Source organism: Pygocentrus nattereri, chromosome 10, assembly GCF_015220715.1.
Source record: "Pygocentrus nattereri isolate fPygNat1 chromosome 10, fPygNat1.pri, whole genome shotgun sequence".
NCBI lineage: Eukaryota > Metazoa > Chordata > Actinopteri > Characiformes > Serrasalmidae > Pygocentrus > Pygocentrus nattereri.
The window spans coordinates 24,385,308-24,400,457 of NC_051220.1; the positions used below are offsets into that span (position 1 = coordinate 24,385,308).

Sequence of the window (15,150 nt, forward strand, 5' to 3'; positions counted from 1 at the left end):
GCGGTTTTGGGTGATTGTAGTGCGTTCCAGTACTAGTCTCAGTGAATTTCACCCACTTGACTAAGTGCCCTGATATAAATAACATATTTCTTTCACCTGTTAACAAAGGTTTTTTTCAGATTTGTGGTGTGGCTTTACAGTGCCAGAAATTCCATAGGGCTCAGAATTCTTTACTGAATGTAAACCAAGGCAAACATGTAAACAACTGTGACAAGTATGAAAACAATAATTATTAACACTATCTGCACCATTGATTCTGCCTGTGTCATTATAGCACACTGATTTTTTTTTTAATACTTATTATTATTATTATTATTATTATTATTATATCCAAGTGTTTTTATTTAACAAATGATGCTGCTCTCTGTAATATACAAGTGAAGCGTTGGGATACGTGGAATGGCCAAAAAAGATATATGTATATATGCTGAACTTCATAAAGTGATTTTATGTATCTGTTAAAAGAGAAGATTCTTTCGTGCTCTTAATGGCAATGAATGTGCAACACTGTAGACTTGGATGCTTTTTTCAATAACTTTAACTGAACTGGAAAGTAATTGCCTTTTACAGCAGTGTCTGATCTTTCACCTCCTCTAAGACTACATTTAGACATGCAGTCCAATCAGATGTTTTCCCCCTCCAAATCTAATACAGCCTGAAATTTTCTGTCAGTATGTTATCAGTTCTGATCTGGACCACTTTCGCATTCAGCAATTGTTCACAAGGCACCAGGCTGTCTAAGTGCACATCTGACTAGGTTAAAAAAATGGATGTGGGAAAACAAATTTGATTTGGGCATAACATGGTGCTGTCTGAATATAGCCTTTCTGCACCATCTTTGGTACACAAAAACACTCAGCCCCCCTACCTCATACCTCATTTTGTTCCTTTCAGTATTTTGCTACTAGCCACAATCATATCTCTATCATCTAAAAAAAACAATGCTTAAAATTTTTCAGGAACCATACACTCACCTTCTCAACTAGGCCTGTCACGATCATGACATGTTCACTGATTAATATTGTGATGAATAAGTTTTATTTTTTAGTCTATTTTTGTTCCACAAGGCCATTAGAATATAAGCCTCAAGTGTCCAAACTGACTGATTAGGTATCTACATTCCGTGTAGTCAATACCTAGTAGCTCCCCACTGATGAAACAGTTTAAGCTCAAGTAAACTCACTGCTGCCATCCAAAGGAATTAACAAGCATCAAATAAACATTGCACAGCAGCCCTCTGTGTTATTAATAAGCAACAAATAAACAAATATTACTCACTTCTGCCCCTTATGGGTGTTATTAATAAGCATCAAAAAAACTTTATTCATTGCTGCCCTCAAAGTGTTAACAAACATCAAATAAACATTACTCACTGCAGCACTTTAAGGGTGTTATTATTAAACGACAAATAATTGTTGCCCTTTGCTGCCCTCTAAAGGTTAATGATCAAACACTATTCATGACTGAGACAGAAATTCTAACTTTTTTTTTTTGCAAGTCCCCATGACATGTCCCAATAAAGGCATTTTCAGCTTTCTTTTATTTACAGGTGTTTGGCTCAACCTACCAGTTTAAAATATACTCAGTAAAAGTGTTATTTTCCCATATAAACATGATTGTGAAAGCTAACAACTGTGGAAAATAATTGCAGTCAGCTCTGACAGTTCAGTGATTGTGTAATAATTGTGGCAGGCTTGCTCTCAACCTATACTCTCTTCTCTGTATCTACCAGTTAGGTAGACAAATACAATTTTTCTTTTGTACTTGCATCCTTCTACTCTCAAAAATTTCATCATTATGACCGTAATCAGTCAGCAATGTTGATTTTTGTTGTCATTTGTGTAGTTTCACCTGTGCATTTACAGGTGAGGAAAATGTGATCAAATTTGACAAGGAAATAATGGTTACTAAGATTTATTTGTTTTTTTTAATTTATTTACTCTTCATTTGAGGACGATTGAAAAATGATGTAATGTTTTAGAAATCTTGGTCTAGAGCTGTGGTCAAACCTTATCATAAAAGTCTTTACAGTAATTGGCAGAATAGTTAAACGTATCATCATTTGAGAAAATATAATTAAGTGGTTTGACGGTCAGAAATACAAAAGTAGTCCTGAATTTAGTGACCAAAAATGATGTGTAATTTGTTTTCATTACCCTTTTTTGGCTACCTCTGCACACACAATCCAATAATTAGATATGTGTTCATCAAATAACTGTAAGCTATATTGTTCCGTTATCTGCTGAAAATGTGCCCTAATGAAACAGTAAGCCCCCCACGTTTGGGTTAGAGTTCCCTACAGAAATGCTTACCTTTTTTTCATAAATGACACTTTTCAAACATTTCACTTTGCCTTGTCACTGTGTTACATGTCAGTTGTTCCATTATGTCAAAATGATACTCATTCAGTAGTGCAAAATATTTGTCTTTTTAATAGGTACTAAGGAAAATATGAAAAAAGATGCCTTAATATTAACTCTAATGAGTAATCTAACTAATTTCTTTTGAAATTCATCCATCTAAGTGATAATTAAGCTTTATTTACTGTGAAAGGTTGGCTATTATTTTAGGCAAATGATGACTATTCATGGCAAACAATCTGGCCATACCAGTTACCTGTAACTGACACTCTCGAACACGTCCTCCAGAGTACTGACAGCCTCAAACAGAGGTATCATCCATGTACAGTAAAATGTACAGTATCATCTGAGTTGTGTGCATGCTTTCTTTGCTGTATATATTATCTGATATTTACTTTCATTTACAGCAAGGGTTTTCTCTCCAGTCCTCATGACCCCCAGCCAGTCATAGCAAACTTACTGAAGGTTACCTTGAGGTCTGGATTTTGGTCCTCTGAGTGAAATTAAATGAACTCACAGCTTGCATTTTTTTATTTATTTTTTTTTCTTTTGTACCTCATTGAGTTGAGACTTGCACTTCAAAATCACCTTTGTGGACATTCTGTGTATTTCATCACTTAATTTAATTCTTAATCCTTACAAATACCACTCGCCTTCATGTCCTCCCTCACTCTTTGCGAACTAACCTCATTGCCTGTGCTTCTGCATTAAGACTGCTGCTTTCACAGAAAGTTTTGAGATTTGACTCAGTAGGCTGAGCATTGTTCTTGTAAGCAAGCAAAAAAAGTGTGAAGGCACCTCAGGATACTGACGTCTCCCTACACATCTAGTACTAAGAATAATGCTAAATCATATACCCTTATTTTAATCAGATTGTTAATATTCCTTCTTCTGGAAAGCTAATATAATATTCTTGACAGTATAGTGTGTTTGTTACTAATAGTTAACGTTGGGCCCTCAAATCAGTCCTGCTTTGTCAAACACCTTTTATGGTATCCTCAATGTTTGAGGTCCTCTAACAGCAGTACTTAATGTACATAGTACATCAGTGTCTGCTAATGCGAAGCTTTAAAAACACAGTACCTCTCTACTGCTCAGTCTTCTCCCTTGTATTATTGAACTGGTTATTGTATTCTCGTCTTTAGCTGAATAAGGTTTTTTGTTCACATCGTTGTAAAAGCGGATATATCTGCAGTCAGAGTCCGTGGGGAACACCAAAACCATTGTTAGATTACAGCATACACTTGTTAACATTTGTAGAAACTATAATATAAGAAGCTCATGTGAGATAAACTAAGACGTAAAAGCAAGAGCTCCTCTCCACACTTCTGAATGGTTGGCCCAAGGCAGTTTGTCTGATAGATGTGTACTGACTTCCTGTGTCACGTTGCTTCCTTTTTTACTATCACTGCTTTTCTTCAGGACTGTGTTTGTACTTTTGGCATGGTGCTAACCTCTGAATGTGGGTTAGTTCAGATTTGGTGATGCAAGCCAAGAATTCAGCCACAAGTTGACCTTCCCTATGGCTGTTTGTCTTTGCAAACTCAGCTTGGGGCCTGTTGTGTGGGGAGTTTTTGACTTTTACCTGCTGCCAATCCTCAGGCCTCAATATATCACTGAAGTTTCATTTTGCATTTTAAGTTAAAGAAATGTCAGATCTAAAGAACTATACAAATGTTTTATTTTACAAAGAGCAAAAATTATGAAGATATATATATAAATGTACAAAACTTTTTCTCTGTATAAAGAAAATCACAGTGACAGAATTGTACACACTATTTATTCAAAGCTTGTTTTTATTTTATAATGGCTGTTTCAATCCAATAAGACATTTTCTGAAATTTGAATTGAGTATTTATGTCATGCCATGAGAGTAATAAATTACATTTTTCTTTCAAAAACTGAGAGCTTTTTCCTTTTTTCTATTTTGAATCAATTTTGGTGATGTTTGTTGTGGTGGACAATTTGGAGCAATTCAGCTGAACATGTTGCCAGATTTTGAATTTCCATGAATTTCAATTTAATGGAATTTCCTCCATGAGAGTGATTTCACAACACAATATGAATGAAACCCATTGGATGTTTGCATATGTATTTTTCACAATTTTAAAAAGCTTTTATGTTGCCCTTTATATTGTGTCAAAATTTGATGAATGAATCAGTAGAAATGGTCCAAAATCACTTGGAATAAAATCTTGTTTTATTACTTTTCATTAAAATGTTAATATATTTTTTTTTCTTCTCCGGTAAGTTACTGTTTTGGAGATGCAGGGTTTTATTCAGACTTCCAAGATATCCTAATGTATTACCGCTGTGGTCTGTTTTAGCAGTGAAATTCCTCTATATATATATCCCTGATGTAGGCCAAGCACCATCAGTCTTGGACTGGTTAAAAGAATATGACAAGTGGTGATGCAGCACAGCCTTATTCTACAAGCTGACATCAGTGGTTGTCATGGTAACATTGTGTGGTAACCGCATTGATCTGGCAAAGGGCTTCTGAGTCTAAAAATAAATACCAGCTTCTTCCTCAAGCATAGAGCCACTGCAGATTCCCACCATCCCAGGCAAGCCTAGGAAAATTCTGCTCTGTAGAATGGGATGACCAACCAGGCGGAGGGGCGTGGCCAGAGGGATGATTGACACCCTGATGCAACACGATAGGGAATGCCTTGGCTTGCGGAAGTGCTGGAAATTAAGTAATCACCCGCAGGCTCCCTGGTAGGCTGATCATTTCCACTCTTTCGACCTTTCTTCTCATGCACTCACTATGGATTGTTGTGCCGCCCCTCCATCCATCCTGCACCACAGACTCCATCTATGCTTCCCCAGATGGTTGTTGTTGAGGAGATCGTCAGCGGAAGTAGAGGCTCCACACTCGATGCTATAAACCAGGAGTGGCTGCAAAAATGAATCTCAACCATCAGGTTACAACCAGCAAAGGTGACTCTTACTGTCTGGAGGCAATGAGGACTAGAGAACACTCGACCCCAACCAAGAAGCCGACATCTGTGAGTCTGAGCTTTGTGTAACACCAAGGCAGAATCTGTAGGCAATTTTTGTTCTCATTACAGACTAAAAGCTTTAAAAGGAAGAGGAATATTGAAATGTAATGCGTTTTGGGTTAGTTTGTTTTTGTCTGTAATAGTCTAGATATCTATATATTTAAATAGCCACCTCTTTAATATCTGTCTAAAAACCTGCATCATGGAGAACTGTTGCACGCTGGACAGTGTTGTAGTTGCTTTTGAAACACAACACTATACAGAAATTAAATACAGCTCAGCTTGACGTTTATTTTACTTCATTTTTAACTAAATAAAATAGACCTGTCAAGCTGAGCTAAACTGTAGCTCCTGCCTGCCCAGTCTGTGTAGTTCCCTCTGAGCTGCAGCTGTACATGGTCACCAGACACTTATGTCTGATAATGCCTCACAAAATTAGAACCACTTACTGCAGAACACGATGCAGAAGCAGGTGGTGGTGGAGAGCAAGAGAGAGAGCACTGCTGACCGCAGACCTGCTGGACACGACGCTGCAGGCGCCACCAGCAGGATAAACATACTGCTGCTAATGGAACAGATGAATTAAGAGCATGAATTGGCATAACTCTTTTGCATTATGATGTAACTCATATTGTTGCACCTCATGATTAGTATTTTTGTATTATTATTTATGACAACCAAAAACCATCATCATCAAAGCAACATCCAAAGCTCTTATAACAGATGTGTTAAACAAATAACACATTCTGTCTCTAACTAGACATGTCAGTGTGTTCAGTTGGAGACACAAAGTGAAGTGAAAGTAACACAAAATGTGTTGAAATCAATTTTTCTCAGTTATGCATGACACATTTTGGTTTACCTTTAACACAGAATGTGTTAAATCAGACAACAATATGACACAAAAAAGTGCGATTTGACTTCAGTTGTCTTCTATTTTATGGACATTTTCTGTTTTGTTCATTTGTCTACTTGTATATGAAACTGTTTCTGTTAAAGCCTGATGTGAAAAAGAGATGCAGCCGTTGTTTCTGTGTGCTACTGTATGCCTGCTGTTACCCTAAACCAGTATAAATTTTTTATAACCCACAGTGTCATTAACATGTTTCTCATCTCACTGTATAGTTCTGTGTGTAGTAGAGCCATGTTGTGCATGTTGTGTAATTTCAGACAAATTACTTTATATAAAATACATAATCTCATGCAAAAGGTTGAACACCCCTGGTCACATTTTGAATTGAAAACAGTGAACACATTTTCTATTCTATTCTATTCACGAATTAACTTAAATTATGTTTTTAGATATGACATCTGCAAATTGCAGTGCACACTTTCTAATTATTTGCAAAAATAATGCGAACACACACTTTAATACAAAATGTCTCAATTTTTCCACAGGCCACATTTTACATGCAGATTTTATTTAAATTTATTGTTTTATTCTCCTTTAAGCTATTGTTACAAAAAAGTTCAGATTGAGGCATTGTACTTGTACATTTGCGCAACGAAATTGGTTTACAGCCCCCCCCCCTCCCCACTTGGTGCAATAGAAATAGAAAAGTTTAAATATAAAATAGAAAAGTTGATTGTAATTGTGAGCCCAACGTCCCCTAAGCTAAAACAAGATCAAGTCCCAGTGATGTAGAGACTAACACCGTTAATTTACAGCCTTGGGACTGAAATTGGACTTGACTACTACAACACTACCATCACATCACACATTCATCCAGGCCCTGAATTGTACAACCACTCATTAATTTTACATTAGCCCTGAAACAGAACCTTCTCAACGTTTTGATCACATATTTATTGTGTTATTGAAATGTAGTTGAAGTATTATTCTGTAATTGTGCGTGTTGTATCGTTTCTGTCCTCAGCCCAAGCCTGAAAATGCCATCACCATTGCAGTGTCATCGCGGGTCCTCTTCAACATGGATGTGGAGCAGCAGATCTTTGAGCAGAAGGGAATGGAGGAATATCTGAAGTATCAGGTCGATCATGAGACAGAGCTGTTTAAACCAGGACCTGCTTTCTCCTTTATTAAGGTTCAGATCAAACAACCACACAACTATGGTCACTCCGACAGCATTTGTTAATTTTATTTTGTTTTATTTAGTACAGTTTTGTCATGTGCAAAGGTGAAGAATCTTTTCAAAAGTTAAAGTTCCTCAACATAATGTAAAGCTTCTATACTACTATTATTTTTAGTGATGGCATAAAACCAACACATTTAGCCTGCAGCAAGTTAGCCCTGCCCATCCACACTGAAATTATTAGTGTTTCAGCATGTATTTCTTTTTTGATTAAATCAGAGCACAGAACATTTACATATCTCTATTTTAAAGGAGTATATTCTATTCCCCCCTCCTGAGATCCATTTATAGCATTTGTGTTGATTTTATGTAGCAAAAACAGTCATTATTCATTTTTACACAAACATTTTCCAGCTTATCCTTATTCCTCAGAATCAAACTTTGATGAGATTAGTACTGAATGTTTTCACTAAAATTGGTAGCCAACTTTCAGTGGTCAAAGAAAACTAGTCTACATGAGCTCAGTAAAATTGCATACATTTTCTTCGGTTTTCAGTTTGTTTGGCATTTACTTACTTACACAATAAAATCTTGCATTTTACTTCATTAGCGTCATCGCTTTAGCTTCAGTAGCCAATGGCAATGACAAATGAGTGGTGGCTGCCCCTTGTATTGTGCCTCAGTCTAGGTTAAAGTACTTCTTATAACTAAAGTATGAATTGAAAATGAAATGAACCTTTATTGTCATTACACATTGTACTTGTACATTTGCGCAACGAAATTGGTTTACAGCCCCCCCTCCCCTCTTGGTGCAATAGAAATAGAAAAGTTTAAATATAAAATAGAAAAGTTTTAAAATATAAACAGTTAAATAACAGATTAGAGCTATGGTTAACTATACAGGCGTAAGCATAAATTAACTAAGCTCTCCTATTTACACACTAAGCTTTCCTATATACAAAAGTGAAGAAATTGACATTTGCAGCATCAATTATTGCACATTATATTTTGTTTTTAGCAGCATGGGTCATTGTACTTATCCCTGTAGGCAGACAGAAACATCTGCCCACCGGTGAACAGTATAGTTTTTGTTTAACAGGGATATGGCCCTGTTATAAAAACTGTCCCTCAAACGGTTTGTCCTTGTTTTGAGATGTAAATGCATTGTTGTTTTTGTGACATTACAAAAATTATTCACTCTAAATTTTTTGCAGTGAATAGGGAATAGTCAATTTTTCTTTTAACTTTAAGTGTTAACCTCCTACTATTTAAAAAAAAAAAAAAAACTAAGGAAACCTGCTTTCCCATTTTAGTGGCCCTTTAAAGGCACATTAACAACAAAAAAAGAAACAGCTGATTTAATTGTACAGTGTGTAATTCTGACCGTTTTTGTATGTGAAAGTTACACTACTGTCATAAGAAGACCTTAAAATAAATTAAATACAAGAAAATGTACCTGCAAGCCAAGAACCGTTTTGGAACATTTATTGTTGAAAGTGTACCATAAAAAAGCAAAAGACATAGGAGAGGGAGTAAGTGACAGGTTTTGTTTGTGGGTCACCTCCAGGCTCTGGAAGCGGTCAATGCACAACTGAGAGATCTATACCCGGAGAGTGAAGAGCTCTTTGATGTGGTCCTGATGACCAACAATCATGCTCACGTTGGAGTCAGGCTCATCAACTCAATCAACCACTACAGTAAGTGGAGAGCGAGCTCAAAGAGAGGGCAAGACAAGCTGGCTAATATCTCTAATATATGGACTGGACAGTAACTGTTTATTACTTCAAACCTTTCAAATGATCTGACCGAGTCTCTACTGAAATGTCCTAATGCAAGCAGCTGAGATGTGTGATGGTTGGTGTGATATATAATGTGTGAACTCGTTCTCCTGGCTTATAATGTTGGTTATGGTGGCTGTGAATGTGGGGGATGGCGTGAGTGATGGAGAGAGATGTGAGAAACCATCTACACTCCCCTTTTGCACAACATTCAAGCCAATGGAAGTAGTCATTCTCTCTTCTTTAACCCTTAGAACCTCAAAGGGACGTGGGTGACCCCGCAGCGCACATCTAATTAAAATTATTGCCAAAAGTAGACAATTTGTCATTGAAGGATTTGGTAATATGCATCAAATTCTAGAGCCTTCAATGTAAAAGATGAGTACTGAATGTTTTCACTAAAATTGGTAGCCAACTTTCAGTGGTCAAAGAAAACTAGTCTACATGAGCTCAGTAAAATCGCATACATTTTCTTTGGTTTTCAGTTTGTTTGGCATTTACTTACTTACACAATAAAATCTTGCATTTTACTTCATTAGTGTCATCGCTTTAGCTTCAGTAGCCAATGGCAATGACAAAGTTGTATATCCTCACTTTTGCACTCCCTCGTCTTGCATAAAATCCTGCAGCAGACTGCAGAGGAAAGAACAAAGGTCTTCCCCTTCTTATTGCGCACTAGCAGCTCAACACGTAATCACAATATTTCACACAGAAAGAACCAACAGTGTCCTAGTTAATCTAAATCTAAGTTAAATGCATATCATTTCTGTCTCTCTTAGAGCTCTTTATCGAGCGCTTCTGCATGACCGGAGGTAACAGCCCAATCGGGTACCTGAAAGCCTACCACACCAACTTGTACCTGTCTGCTGACTCAATGAAAGTGAGAGAGGCCATAGAGGAAGGTGAGAATGGAACCTGTTTGGAAATGAATGTGTGCTTAAGGTATCTAGTTTTTTCTGTAGATTTTCTACAGATACCACTGATCGTTTTAGCTGAGACTCCTGCTCTTGTGCTTCTTAAGGCATTGCAGCGGCCACCATGTTCACATCAGAGAAAGTGACACAGGTGTCAGAGACTCAGCTGCGAGTGGCCTTTGATGGAGATGCGGTGCTGTTTTCGGATGAGTCAGAGAGGATCTATAAAACACAGGGCCTGGACAAATTCTTCGAACATGAAAAGGCCCATGAAAACAAGCCCCTTGATCATGTAAGTTTATACTGACCAGGGGCAAAATCAGAACATTTACAATGGGGTGGTAAACTTAGGCAAAGAAAAAAAACCTAACCAATGATTTACAGTAAAAAATTAATTAATTTATTTGTACTGTCATTCAAATACGGAAAATAATGGAAGAAAGCAATACATAACGTATATTGATGTTCTAGAGCAAAATGGACTGAATCTATATCATATATATTGTATGAAAATGAGCACCAGTCTGAACATTGTTACATATCTTCTGTTACAGCCATGATGCAAACATTATATTAGTTGTGTAAGATTTAAGAGATGATGCCAAACATTGTGGCAGATAATGTTTAGCTGGTTTTAAGTGTGCTTTTCAAATCATGAAAGCCTATGTTAGCTGCTTCTATTTGCAAAATAAACAAGGTTAAAGGAATGATTGACCAAAAAATCACATTTGCACAATTGACTCCAATTGTAGCCAATCGGCCTGGACGTGTTATTGTTCAAGCTTCTTTAGTTTTGTACTGCAGCTTTGGAGGCTAATATAGCCAAAGAATAATTGAAGTATATATGACCCAAATACTTTTAAAGCTTCAGTGCAAGTGCTGGTGGTGAAGTAAAGCATAATGGAAATATTCATTATTATACTGCAGTAAGATATACAGTACTACTGATTTAGAGTTAGTGGTATAGTTGCTCTATTGTGCCCTTTCTCAGCTCAACAATTGTCTCCTTGCAATAGGGGCCACTAAAAGGATTCTTGGAAGTTCTGGGGAAACTACAGAGGAAATTTTATGCCAAAGGCCATCGTATGGACTGTCCCATTCGCACTTATCTGGTGACGGCTCGTAGTGCAGCTAGTTCAGGCTCCCGAGCACTGAAGACACTCCGTGCTTGGGGTCTGGAGACAGACGAGGCCCTCTTCCTGGCTGGAGCTCCAAAAGGCCCCATGCTGGCGAAGATCAAACCCCATATCTTCTTCGATGACCAGATGTTCCATATAGAGGGGGCTGCAGAGCTTGGCACTGTGGCAGCTCATGTTCCATATGGAATTGCCCAGAAGCTGCCACCAAAGAAAACGAAGGACGCAAAAGAGACTGATTCACCCTCTAAATGACCAAAGTGGATATTTAAATTGAGAACATGAATAAAATAAAACACATTATATGTTCTAATCTTTTTAATTCAGAAAAAAAAAATATGCTAAACTGCAATGTTTCCATGATAAAGACAATGATGAGGAGAAAATTTGATTCCTTGTATTGAATGTTTTAGTTATAACCAGGACTGGCTTGTTAATAATAACAGCCTTAAACACTGTTCAGCCAGGCTGCTTTTAGTGGTGCCGTACTAGCACTTTCTCCACTATATTAGGGGGGGTTAAGGTCTATGGAGTCAGACAAAGGTAAAAGTCATGATGATATTTGCAATCACCTCATTTAAATCCAATGAGCATAGTATACACTCACTAAGGGCTTGTAACTGCAGTATACATTTTACAGGTACCACATAATTGTAAAAAAAAAAAAAAGTCTGTGCCTTTATTTTTAAGTTAATAATGCCTGGATTTGAGTTTTGGATTGCTGACCATCAACACAGATCAGCAATTTCGAGTAGGTCATTCAAGTTGTTGACCAAGCTGTCCTTGTATGATGAATAACTGTGTTGATGTGTAAATTTGTTTTATCTTCTCATCCTTTAAGTTATCGTGCAGTGTTGTTTTGGATCAGTGTGAAAAGCATGTGCCTCTGTTTTGTAAAAACTATAATGGTCTGTACGTTCTCTTATTGTACTCCTTTACAATGTGCGCTAACCTTCATCTCTGTGTTGATGTGATAAATTATTGTTTTCAATGGAATACCAGCTTAACTCATGAAAGACCGACTGCCGTACCTCTTAGACAAAGATGACGTTATTTCTGGTTATTGATTGTGGGGGAATAATTATATTTTTTAAAGTAGCACTATCAAAGCCAGCTATATTATAAATTGAAGGTCCTATAAATCATTCCATTTATTATTATATTTATTTGTTTATTTTACAAAAATGTTTAATATATTTAATAATAAGATTGTGTTCTGTAAGATATGCTGTACTTAAGCATCATTTCATATTGTATTAACAGTATTCAAATATTTAACAGTGACAGTACACATGAATCAACATCATGATTTCATGAATATTTTATTTCTTGGGCAGATTGATGTTTATGGTAAAATATGAGTAACACTTCTTACGTATGCAGAACAAAAAAAACAAGGAAACATTGAAAGATGATTACAAAACACAAAAGTTTATTAGTATACGGAACTTACAATTAAGCGCTATGTTGGCACTTTCTGGTTATACCATGTTTTTGTTTTTATTTTTTTATCAAATTAATGATTGTCAGACCTCATCAGTCATAGATGAGCGAATTCCAATCCAAAGTGACAGGTGAAAAGAAAGTGCAGACTGACCAAAAGCACTTTTCCTTTTTGTTATAATGCAGTTGCCTCTCGTAATGGACTTTAGATTTTCAAGGCTTGTTTAAGGCCTACTGTCCCTGTAATCTAAAGAGAGGTCATTAATGTTTATCTCCTGCCTGTTTGACAATAAGTAATGTAAGGAAACATCATAGCATTCGTAAACTATTTTATCTGACACTAGTCAAACTATCTATCTAAATCTAAACTTAGATCAAATTAATTGTGACCAGTTTCACTTTTCACAGACACCGTGGCATTCTTTGCATAGCACTACATACTTTTTAAGAGTGGTTGAAGTATGTTTACTGGAAAGTGTGTGTGTGTGTGTGTGATATATATATATATATATATATATATATATATATATATATATATATATATATATATATATATATATATATATATATATATATATATATATATATATATAAAACGTATGTGTGTGTGTGTGTGTGTGTGTACACTTATGTATATACACTGATCAGGTATAATGTTATGACCACCTCCTTGTTTCTACACTCATCGCCAATTTTATCAGCTCCACTTACTATATAGGTTCACTTTGAACTTCTGCTATTACAGACTGTAGTCGATCTGTTTCTCTGCATACTTTGTTAGCCCCCTTTTGTCCGGTTCTTCAGGGGTCAGGACCCCCATGCACCCTCATAGAGCAGGTACTATTTGGATGGTGCACTGCAATAACACTAACATGATGATGATGTGTCAGTGTGTGTTGCACTGGTCTGAGTGGATCAGACACAGCAGGGTGTGTGTGTGTGCATGTGTGTGTATATATGCCTCCCAGAGTCATTAAGAAGACAGCCAAGGAGCTTCTCAAGCAGCTGGAGACTTCATTTAACGTTGCACTCCCTGTGTTTTTAATTTATCAGCGTCTGGTGGAACGTCTAAAGGAGGAACTACAGACGCTGTTCCAGATAGAAATTACCCCCCTGGTCCTTGATGGGCAGCTCTTCCCTTACGAGAATGAAGCCGCTTCTTACATTGTCAATGAGGCATACAAAAGCCTTTTGAAACAGCGCTTAACACCATCCTGAAAGAGTTTATTGACTACGCTCTGGGATGTTTTATTGTCTTTAGTTGTTCCCCATATGCTGCTGAGGAAACATCCCAGGAGTTGGGGTTGCCTGAGCTTCAGGAGGATTCAGATCGGCAGTCAAAATCCAATGAGTCCAGAAGAAGGAGCGAGAGTGCTGCTTCAAGAAATCTGAGCGCCGGGTCCTGCAGCACCGTTCTCAGTGAATCAGGTCTATCAGAACTTGAGAACTTGATCCAAGAATGTGATGGTTCTCCTCACCTGAGTGATCTGAGCGATGAGTGCTCTGAGATCTTCACCGCGTATCAGAACTATCGACAGTACAGCCCCACGAAAAGACCCTGCACGTACCTGGTGAAGTCTGCTGAATCTCCCCTGGAAGGCTCCCCTGATTTGTCCAACTCCATCCCTTCGGTTCAGGTAAACAGACTACACTGAATCTCTCTTTCCTCTAAATATTATTCAGTCTCTTAGGTTGGATTCTTCTTAACTGTGATTTGATTTCCAGGTGTCTGAGGCCTCTGAGGACTTGGTGGAGAATAGAGTGTTTTCAACTTCCTGAGAAGAGTCATCTGCTTGGATGCATCCCATCTCGTCGTGTGGAACCCCTTTAAACTTCCTGTGTCTTCAACCCCTTCTCAAAAAAAAAAACACCCTTTTCCTTAATAAAAAGCATAAACCTATTATTCTTTTTTGATTATGTTCTGAAAATAAGTTTCAGAAATGTGAGCTCCATTTGATGATAAAAATCCTAAAATCGCATGACTTTAACCTTAAATAGTTTTGTTCAGCTATTGAAAAGGAAATTTCCTGAATTGTTCACAGTTGAGATGGGAACCAGATGTCTGAAGAGCTCAATGCTTCTATAAGCTCCCCCACAGAAAGTGTTTACATAAAATGGCTGATTAAAATAACAATTGTTAGTGTGATGAAATTTCTGTTTCTCCTATTTGTACAGTGAAGTCGCCATCATGAAAGTGTTTGCTAATTCTGTCCTAGTCTGTATTAAATCACCCAGCTCTTCCTCAGAGCCTGATGCCTGCAATGACACTGTTAAGAAAAGATGATAGGGGTTGGGGTTGGCTGAGGTTTAATAAGACCCCTTTAATACCTTTGCTCCATAGTTAGCATAGTGCTTAGGCACAAATGAGTCAAAAAGGAGCATTAACAGCATACCTTCAAGAAATCCAGTGCACAGTCCTACAATCATTTTTCAAGATCTAATTACAATAACTGTAACAGTCAGTGACCTTAATAATAACCT

At 37.1% G+C, this 15,150-nt stretch overlaps 1 protein-coding gene and 1 long non-coding RNA gene across 2 annotated transcripts; both read left to right on the forward strand.

Annotated features, from left to right (window-relative positions):
* Positions 1 to 4,910: 4,910 nt before the first annotated feature.
* Positions 4,911 to 12,222, forward strand: nt5c1ab (5'-nucleotidase, cytosolic IAb). Its single transcript, XM_017694556.2, has 6 exons — positions 4,911 to 5,371; positions 7,243 to 7,410; positions 8,966 to 9,095; positions 9,956 to 10,078; positions 10,198 to 10,382; positions 11,107 to 12,222. Exons 1-6 carry the CDS (start codon positions 5,270 to 5,272, stop codon positions 11,479 to 11,481), a joined length of 1,083 nt encoding a protein of 360 aa, XP_017550045.1. The 5' UTR covers positions 4,911 to 5,269; the 3' UTR covers positions 11,482 to 12,222.
* A 1,283-nt stretch (positions 12,223 to 13,505) lies between these two features.
* On the forward strand, positions 13,506 to 14,558 carry LOC119264183. The gene is made up of 2 exons (XR_005130847.1): positions 13,506 to 14,306; positions 14,395 to 14,558. It is a non-coding gene; the product is annotated as an uncharacterized LOC119264183 (long non-coding RNA).
* The last annotated feature ends 592 nt before the right edge of the window (positions 14,559 to 15,150 follow it).

Coding starts and splice junctions, on each gene's coding strand:
- nt5c1ab (XM_017694556.2), top strand. CDS start 5,270: ATGAATCTCAACCATCAGGTTACAACCAGCAAAGGTGACTCTTACTGT. Junction 9,096..9,955: donor CAACTCAATCAACCACTACA/GTAAGTGGAGAG, acceptor TGTCTCTCTTAG/AGCTCTTTATCGAGCGCTTC. Junction 10,383..11,106: donor AAAACAAGCCCCTTGATCAT/GTAAGTTTATAC, acceptor TCCTTGCAATAG/GGGCCACTAAAAGGATTCTT.